The sequence below is a fragment of the Oncorhynchus mykiss genome, chromosome 10 (genome assembly GCF_057628025.1).
Source record: "Oncorhynchus mykiss isolate SJ-2025 chromosome 10, ASM5762802v1, whole genome shotgun sequence".
In the NCBI taxonomy this organism is placed as follows: domain Eukaryota; kingdom Metazoa; phylum Chordata; class Actinopteri; order Salmoniformes; family Salmonidae; genus Oncorhynchus; species Oncorhynchus mykiss.
The window spans coordinates 10,467,501-10,477,500 of record NC_143031.1 but is presented as its reverse complement, the minus strand read 5'-3'; the positions used below and the strand labels follow the sequence as shown (position 1 = coordinate 10,477,500).

General features: G+C 51.7%; 2 protein-coding genes across 31 annotated transcripts in view; both read right to left on the bottom strand.

Moving 5' to 3' along the window:
* LOC149979933 (uncharacterized) overlaps positions 1 to 119 on the bottom strand; it is a 1,693-nt gene extending 1,574 nt beyond the window's left edge. Inside the window, exon 1 of the mRNA XM_090188712.1 lies at positions 66 to 119. Coding sequence (XP_090044838.1) covers positions 66 to 119 — 54 coding nt within the window. The remainder of the gene's footprint in view (positions 1 to 65) is intronic.
* Positions 1 to 10,000, bottom strand: part of LOC110533327 (transcription factor COE1-A) — a 308,731-nt gene that overhangs the window by 233,102 nt on the left and 65,629 nt on the right. The window lies entirely within an intron of this gene.

The following is a 10,000-nucleotide window of genomic DNA, read 5'->3' as shown; positions in this document are numbered from 1 at the left end:
GTGACCTGGAGGACAGGCTTTCCTGACATTGTGACCTGGAGGACAGGCTTTCCTGACACTCTGACCTGGAGGACAGGCTTTCCTGACACTCTGACCTGGAGGACAGGCTTTCCTGACATTGACAGAGACATACAGCCCCAGGCTCCAAGATGAGGTCACACTGTCCTCGTCTCTATCTCTGTCTCTATCCCTGTCTCTGTCCCTGTCTCTGTCCCTGTCTCTGTCTCTATCCCTGTCCCTGTCTCTGTCTCTATCCCTGTCTCTATCTCTGTCTCTGTCCCTGTCTCTATCCCTGTCCCTGTCTCTATCCCTGTCCCTGTCTCTGTCTCTATCCCTGTCTCTATCACTATCCTGACATTGTGACCTGGAGGACAGGCTATCCTGATATTGTGACCTGGAGGACAGGCTATCCTGACATTGTGACCTGGAGGACAGGCTATCCTGATATTGTGACCTGGAGGACAGGCTATCCTGATATTGTGACCTGGAGGACAGGCTATCCTGACATTGTGACCTGGAGGACAGGCTATCCTGACATTGTGACCTGGAGGACAGGCTTTCCTGACATTGTGACCTGGAGGACAGGCTTTCCTGACACTCTGACCTGGAGGACAGGCTTTCCTGACACTCTGACCTGGAGGACAGGCTTTCCTGACATTGACAGAGACATACAGCCCCAGGCTCCAAGATGAGGTCACACTGTCCTCGTCTCTATCTCTGTCTCTATCCCTGTCCCTGTCTCTGTCCCTGTCTCTGTCCCTGTCTCTGTCTCTATCCCTGTCCCTGTCTCTGTCTCTATCCCTGTCTCTATCTCTGTCTCTGTCCCTGTCTCTATCCCTGTCCCTGTCTCTATCCCTGTCCCTGTCTCTGTCTCTATCCCTGTCCCTGTCTCTATCCCTGTCCCTGTCCCTGTCTCTGTCTCTATCCCTGTCCCTGTCTCTATCCCTGTCCCTGTCTCTGTCTCTGTCTCTATCCCTGTCTCTATCCCTGTCCCTGTCTCTATCCCTGTCCCTGTCCCTGTCTCTGTCTCTATTCCTGTCCCTGTCTCTATCCCTGTCCCTGTCTCTGTCTCTATCCCTGTCTCTATCCCTGTCCCTGTCTCTGTCTCTATCTCTGTCTCTGTCCCTGTCTCTATCCCTGTCCCTGGCTCTATCCCTGTCCCTGTCTCTGTCTCTATCCCTGTCTCTATCACTGTCTCTGTTTCTATCCCTGTCTCTATCCCTGTCCCTGTCCCTGTCTCTGTCTCTATCCCTGTCCCTGTCTCTATCCCTGTCCCTGTCTCTGTCTCTATCCCTGTCTCTATCCCTGTCTCTATCCCTGTCGCTGTCTCTGTCTCTATCCCTGTCTCTATACCTGTCTCTATCACTGTCTCTGTCTCTATCCCTGTCCCTGGCTCTGTCTCTATCCCTGTCTCTATCACTGTCTCTGTCTTTATCCCTGTCCCTGTCTCTGTCTCTATCCCTGTCCCTGTCTCTGTCTCTATCCCTGTCCCTGTCTCTGTCTCTATCCCTGTCTCTATCACTGTATCTGTCTCTATCCCTGTCCCTGTCCCTGTCTCTGTCTCTATCCCTGTCTCTGTCTCTATCCCTGTCTCTGTCTCTATCCCTGTCTCTATCCCTGTCTCTATCCCTGTCCCTGTCCCTGTCTCTGTCTCTATCCCTGTCCCTGTCTCTATCCCTGTCTCTATCACTGTCTCTGTCTCTATCCCTGTCCCTGTCCCTGTCTCTGTCTCTATCCCTGTCCCTGTCTCTGTCTCTATCCCTGTCCCTGTCTCTATCACTGTCTCTGTCTCTTATCACTGTCTCTGTCTCTATCCCTGTCTCTATCACTGTCTCTGTCTCTATCCTTGTCCCTATCGCTGTCCCTATCTCTATCCATGTGCCTTTCTCTGTCCCTGTCCCTGTCTCTGTCCCTGTCCCTGTCTCTGTCTCTATCCCTGTCCCTGTCTCTGTCTCTATCCCTGTCCCTGTCCCTGTCCCTGTCTCTGTCTCTATCCATGTCCCTTTCTCTGTCCCTGTCCCTGTCTCTGTCCCTGTCCCTGTCTCTGTCTCTATCCATGTCCCTTTCTCTATCCCTGTCCCTGTCTATATCCCTATCCCTGTCTCTATGCCTGTCTCTGTCCCTGTCCCTGTCTCTATCCCTGTCCCTATCTCTATCCCTGTCCTTATCCCTGTCCCTATATCTATCTCTGTCGCTATCTCTCTCTCTCTCTGTCCTGTATCTCTCTCTGTCGTAATTGTCTCTGTCCCTGTCCCTGTGCCTGCCCATATCTACAGAAATGCGTCCCAAACAGTCAGAATGACAAACCCAAGACAGGATGAAGCTATTCATTTGGGTCCCCATGTCTCCTGTGGTATTGCTGCAACTCCCCTACCCAGAAACCCAGAGCAAAACAAAGAGCATAAAGAAAAGTGAAATGGTAGTTATCTCCCTAGCTGGCTGGCTTCATAATCTGTCGTCACCACAGAGAGAGCTGCTGTGGAGCTGGGAGAGAGGAGAGAGGAGAGAGGAGAGAGGAGAGGAGAGAGGAGAGGAGAGAGGAGAGAGGAGAGGAGAGAGGAGAGAGAGGAGAGGAGAGAGGAGAGAGAGGAGAGGAGAGAGGAGAGAGAGAGATAAGAGAGGAGAGGAGAGAGGAGAGAGGAGAGAGGAGAGGAGAGAGGAGAGAGGAGAGAGAGAGAGGAGAGAGGAGAGAGGAGAGAGGAGAGGAGAGAGAGGGAGAGAGGAGAGAGAGGAGAGGAGAGAGAGGAGAGGAGAGAGAGGGGAGAGAGAGGAGGGGAGAGAGGGAGGATAGCTCTAGGATCTGTCCCCCAGCAGCTGGCTGCACCACAGCCAAACCTGTTTAAGAGCTGCCTAGCTGCCAGAGGAAATCAGTGGTGTGAACATTAGGGCTATACAGCCAATAACACAGAGAGGGAGACCACTAAGCTGGCAAGGAGGAAGGTCACTAGGCAGGCAGGGAGGAAGGTCACTAGGCAGGCAGGGAGGGACACCACTAGGCAGGCAAGGAGGAAGGTCACTAGGCAGGCAGGGAGGAACACCACTAGGCAGGCAGGGAGGAAGGTCAGTTGGCAGGCAGGGAGGGACACCACTAGGCAGGCAGGGAGGAAGGTCACTAGGCAGGCAGGGAGGGACACCACTAGGCAGGCAGGGAGGAAGGTCACAAGGCAGGCAAGGAGGAAGGTCACTAGGTAGGCAGGGGGGGACACCACTAGGCAGGCAGGGAGGAAGGTCACTAGGCAGGCAGGGAGGGACACCACTAGGCAGGCAAGGAGGAAGGTCACTAGGGAGGCAGGGAGGAAGGTCACTAGGCAGGCAGGGAGGGACACCACTAGGCAGGCAAGGAGGAAGGTCACTAGGCAGGCAGGGAGGGACACCACTAGGCAGGCAGGGAGGAAGGTCAGTTGGCAGGCAGGGAGGGACACCACTAGGCAGGCAGGGAGGAAGGCCACTAGGCAGGCAAGGAGGAAGGTCACTAGGCAAGCAGGGAGGGACACCACTAGGCAGGCAAGGAGGAAGGTCAGTTGGCAGGCAGGGAGGGACACCACTAGGCAGGCAGGGAGGAAGGTCACTAGGCAGGCAGGGAGGGACACCACTAGGCAGGCAGGGAGGAAGGTCACAAGGCAGGCAAGGAGGAAGGTCACTAGGCAGGCAGGGGGGACACCACTAGGCAGGGAGGGAGGAAGGTCACTAGGCAGGCAGGGAGGGACACCACTAGGCAGGCAGGGAGGAAGGTCACTAGGCAGGCAGGGAGGGACACCACTAGGCAGGCAGGGAGGAAGGTCACAAGGCAGGCAAGGAGGAAGGTCACTAGGCAGGCAGGGGGGGACACCACTAGGCAGGCAGGGAGGAAGGTCACTAGGCAGGCAGGGAGGGACACCACTAGGCAGGCAGGGAGGAAGGTCACTAGGCAGGCAGGGAGGAAGGTCACTAGGCAGGCAGGGAGGAAGGTCACTAGGCAGGCAGGGAGGAAGGTCACTAGGCAGGCAAGGAGGAAGTTCACTAGGCAGGGAGGGAGGGACACCACTAGGCATACAGGGAGGAAGGTCACTAGGCAGGCAAGGAGGAAGGTCACTAGGCAGGCAGGGAGGAAGGTCACTAGGCAGGCAAGGAGGAAGGTCACTAGGCAGGCAGGGAGGAAGGTCACTAGGCAGGCAGGGAGGAAGGTCACTAGGCAGGCAGGGAGGAAGGTCACTAGGCAGGCAGGGAGGAAGGTCACTAGGCAGGCAGGGAGGAAGGTCACTAGGCAGGCAAGGAGGAAGTTCACTAGGCAGGGAGGGAGGGACACCACTAGGCATACAGGGAGGAAGGTCACTAGGCAGGCAAGGAGGAAGGTCACTAGGCAGGCAGGGAGGAAGGTCACTAGGCAGGCAAGGAGGAAGTTCACTAGGCAGGGAGGGAGGGACACCACTAGGCATACAGGGAGGAAGGTCACTAGGCAGGCAAGGAGGAAGGTCACTAGGCAGGCAGGGAGGAAGGTCACTAGGCAGGCAAGGAGGAAGTTCACTAGGCAGGCAGGGAGGGACACCACTAGGCAGGGAGGGAGGGACACCACTAGGCAGGGAGGGAGACCACTAGGCAGGGAGGGAGACCACTAGTCAGAGAGGGAGACCACTAGTCAGGGAGGGAGACCACTAGTCAGGGAAGGAGACCACTAGGCAGGGAAGGAGACCACTAGGCAGGGTGGGAGACCACTAGGCAGGGAGGGAGGGAGACCACTAGTCAGGGAGGGAGACCACTAGTCAGGGAGGGAGGGAGACCACTAGTCAGGGAGGGAGGGAGGAAGACCCCTAGTCAGGGAGGGAGGGAGGGAGGGAGGTAGGGAGACCACTTGTCAGGGAGGGAGGGAGGGAGGGAGGTAGGGAGACCACTAGTCAGGGAGGGAGGAAGACCCCTAGTCAGGGAGGGAGGGAGGTAGGGAGACCACTAGTCAGGGAGGTAGGGAGGGCCCTTGCCTTACATCACTACCAGGCAAGATTTGTATTTATTTAAATGTAACCTTTACTTAACTAGGTCCTTGTTAACCTGCACATACTGATTACTGCATTCTACTTGCAAGCCTACAAATTAGCACTCAATTAATGCACAGATACAGATATTCAAATATCAAGGTAGTTTGACACCACTAATTAAGAGCGAACAAAAGGTTTCGATTTGAAATAAGCTGGAGTGTGGGTAAGAATGGGTTCCAGACATGGAATAGAGATGTTGCTGAGCAGGCTCTAGTGAGAGATGTCTTAGAGAGAGCTGCCTCCTTCAAATCACCCCAGGCCCCAGCACCTTACCCCCCCCCAGCCACAAGCCTCAAGCCACCCCACAATCCCATACACATTCACACACACATTCACACACACACACATTGCCCCTAGTGGGTTATGGCACGTCTCTGCTGTGAACCTGAACGGTGGGATTGGAGAGGAGAAATGAATCATTCTACACGGTAAGAGACTGTTAAAGCCGAGGAACATTTTAACGGCTGGCTGGAGGCCTGAAATACACTGACTAAACCTCCTTCCACCCAACCTCAGGAATCCCAGCTACGCACCCAGAAGTAGAGAGGAAAATATCAATGCATACAAGAGGTGTTGCTTCCAGAGAGATTTAGGTACATTACTGGGATGTGTAATTTATGTTACAGTCATTCCTGGCTTCTGTCAACACTTCCATCATCTGCTACCAGAGTACTTAGAAAACAAGAGCCCTACCAGACTAACAGCCTTACCAGACTAACAGCCCTACCAGACTAACAGCCCTACCAGACTAACAACCCTACCAGACTAACAGCCCTACCAGACTAACAACACTATCAGACTAACAGTCCTACCAGACTAACAGCCCTATCAGACTAACAGTCCTACCAGACTAACAGCCCTACCAGACTAACAGCCCTACCAGACTAACAACCCTACCAGACTAACAGCCCTACCAGACTAACAACCCTATCAGACTAACAGCCCTACCAGACTAACAGCCCTACCAGACTAACAGCCCTAACAGACTAACAACCCTACCAGACTAACAGCCCTACCAGACCAACAACTCTACCAGACTAACAGCCCAACCAGACTAACATCCCTACCAGACTAACAGCCCTACCAGACTAACAGCCCTACCAGACCAACAACCCTACCAGACTAACAGCCCTACCAGACCAACAACCCTACCAGACCAACAACCCTACCAGACCAACAGCTCTAACAGCCCTACCAGACCAACAACCCTATCAGACTAACAGCCCTACCAGACTAACAGCTCTACCAGACCAACAACCCTACCAGACTAACAGCCCTACCAGACCAACAACCCTACCAGACCAACAACCCTACCAGACCAACAGCTCTACCAGACCAACAACCCTACCATACCAACAACCCTACCAGACTAACATCCCTACCAGACTAACAGCCCTACCAGACCAACAACCCTATCAGACTAACAGCCCTACCAGACTAACAGCCCTACCAGACTAACAGCCCTACCAGACTAACAGCTCTACCAGACCAACAACCCTACCAGACTAACAGCCCTACCAGACTAACAGCCCTACCAGACTAACAGCTCTACCAGAACAATAACCCTACCAGACTAACAGCCCTACCAGACCAACAACCCTACCAGACCAGCAACCCTACCAGACTAACAGCTCTACCAGACCAACAACCCTACCAGACCAACAACCCTACCAGACTAACAGCCCTACCAGACTAACAGCTCTACCAGACCAACAACCCTACCAGACCAACAACCCTACCAGACTAACAGCCCTACCAGACCAACAACCCTACCAGACCAACAACCCTACCAGACTAACAGCCCTACCAGACTAACAGCCCTACCAGACCAACAATCCTACCAGACTAACAGCCCTACCAGACCAACAACCCTACCAGACCAACAACCCTACCAGACCAACAGCTCTAACAGCCCTACCAGACCAACAACCCTATCAGACTAACAGCCCTACCAGACTAACAGCTCTACCAGACCAACAACCCTACCAGACTAACAGCCCTACCAGACCAACAACCCTACCAGACCAACAACCCTACCAGACCAACAGCTCTACCAGACCAACAACCCTACCAGACCAACAACCCTACCAGACTAACAGCCCTACCAGACTAACAGCCCTACCAGACCAACAACCCTATCAGACTAACAGCCCTACCAGACTAACAGCCCTACCAGACTAACAGCCCTACCAGACTAACAGCTCTACCAGACCAACAACCCTACCAGACTAACAGCCCTACCAGACTAACAGCCCTACCAGACTAACAGCTCTACCAGACCAATAACCCTACCAGACTAACAGCCCTACCAGACCAACAACCCTACCAGACCAACAACCCTACCAGACTAACAGCTCTACCAGGCCAACAACCCTACCAGACCAACAACCCTACCAGACTAACAGCCCTACCAGACCAACAACCCTATCAGACTAACAGCCCTACCAGACTAACAGCCCTACCAGACTAACAGCCCTACCAGACTAACAGCCCTACCAGACCAACAACCCTACCAGACTAAGAGCCCTACCAGACCAACAACCCTACCAGACTAACAGCCCTACCAGACCAACAACCCTACCAGACTAACAGCCCTACCAGACTAACAGCCCTACCAGAATAAATTGGTCTGGAGAAGCTGCACAGTGACAATGACAGAAGCATTTAGGTTCTATTTAACAGGCAATTCACCAGGCTCAGGTGGGAAGCACAGTGTTGAGACAGAAAAACAACCAGGACACCTTTCACCAATCTTCCTGTGTTCGGACGTGGTGAACTCAATGCCCCCTAAAACACACACGCACACACACACACACACACACACACACACACACACACACTTCAGGAAGTGAAACCAGGCGGTGGAGTGTTTTGAGTGCAGCGGCGTGGCGTAGCGACACTCTCTCCTCCCGTGGCTCCCTGGGACGTGGTGCGGGAGGCTTGGACTCAGCCATCCGTTAATTCAGACAAGGTCTGCGTTTTTATTTGGATGCTGCTATTAATAATTAAGTGATGCATGGCTGGCATATTTCTCCCTCCTCCTCTCTCAACTCCTCCCTCCTCCTCTCTCACCTCCTCTCTCCTCCTCTATCACCTCCTCCCTCCTCCTCTCTTACCTACTCCCTCCTCTTCTCTCACCTCCTCCCTCCTCCTCTCTCACCTCCTCTCTCCTCCTCTCTCACCTCCTCCCTCCTCCTCTCTCACCTCCTCCCTCCTCCTCTCTCACCTCCTCTCTCAGCTGAGTGTTAACGTGGTGCCTGATTACAGCTGAGTGTTAACGTGGTGCCTGATTACAGCTGAGTGTTAACGTAGTGCCTGATTACAGCTGAGTGTTAACGTGGTGCCTGATTACAGCTGAGTGTTAACGTGGTGCCTGATTACAGCTGAGTGTTAATGTGGTGCCTGTATACAGCTGAGTGTTAACATGGTGCCTGATTACAGCTGAGTGTTAACGTGGTGCCTGATTACAGCTGAGTGTTAATGTGGTGCCTGATTACAGCTGAGTGTTAACGTGGTGCCTGATTACAGCTGAGTGTTAACGTGGTGCCTGATTACAGCTGAGTGTTAACGTGGTGCCTGATTACAGCTGAGTGTTAACGTGGTGCCTGATTACAGCTGAGTGTTAATGTGGTGCCTGATTACAGCTGAGTGTTAACGTGGTGCCTGATTACAGCTGAGTGTTAACGTGGTGCCTGATTACAGCTGAGTGTTAACGTGGTGCCTGATTACAGCTGAGTGTTAACGTGGTGCCTGATTACAGCTGAGTGTTAACGTGGTGCCTGTATACAGCTGAGTGTTAACATGGTGCCTGATTACAGCTGAGTGTTAACGTGGTGCCTAATTACAGCTGAGTGTTAACGTGGTGCCTGATTACAGCTGAGTGTTAACGTGGTGCCTGATTACAGCTGAGTGTTAACATGGTGCCTATCTCAACATGGCCATTCGTTGAGTCAACTGAATGTTCATGCTGATTCATCTACCAGCAACAAGAAAACACTTCATATTATTGAGTAGATGTAAGTTCCTATGTTTTGGAGTAAAAAATAATGCTATACACTGTTTGAATTTACACACGTTTACTGATAATATGATTAAATATGAGGTAATGTAACACAAAAATTTTGTAAACACAACACATCAGTGTTACATAAACACTTCATGTTTAATATTGTTCAATGTATTTGATCATTTGCCATGATAATCCACTTTGGCAGTCATTGTGGAGCACAGTGCTCAGCCCACCAGCAGTAACAGGAAGTAGAGACAGTCATTGTGGAGCACAGTGCTCAGCCCACCAGCAGTAACAGGAAGTAGAGACAGTCATTGTGGAGCACAGTGCTCAGCCCACCAGCAGTAACAGGAAGTAGAGACAGTCATTGTGGAGCACAGTGCTCAGCCCACCAGCAGTAACAGGAAGTAGAGACAGTCATTGCAGGACGCTACATTTGCCTCTGTCATTAAGAGCGGTAATGGGGAATGGGTGGTGGTCATCATTGACTGAGAATTTGCCTGACGGTTTGATCATCATGATCCAGTACACAATACTAATATCAAAGTATACACTACTTTTCTTTCTTCAAACATGCAACATTGTGTAAAATAATCATACAAATATTGAATTAACCACAGCCCTGTAAAAACAGAGCCAAGTGGCAAGTTGTTGCAAGAACAAAACAAATATTTAGTTAATATAAAATTAATTTACTAAGCAAATATTGTTCAAATTAAAGCTGAAATATCTAAGGTTTGTTTTTGAGCCTTTTACTTTAGGTTTTGTACACCAGCTTCAAACAGCTGAAAATACAATATTTTGGGTTTATTGAAAAGATAAACCCAAAATTTCACAGCGGTTTAAATGGAACAATGATTCTCTACTCTTTGTCTTTGTCACTTAAACTGAAATTAGATGAGCTTCTCAAATTTTAGCATCCGGGAAATGGAGGAGCGATTTCTGCTTAGTGCACCTTTATAAGTTAATGAAATCACAGTGT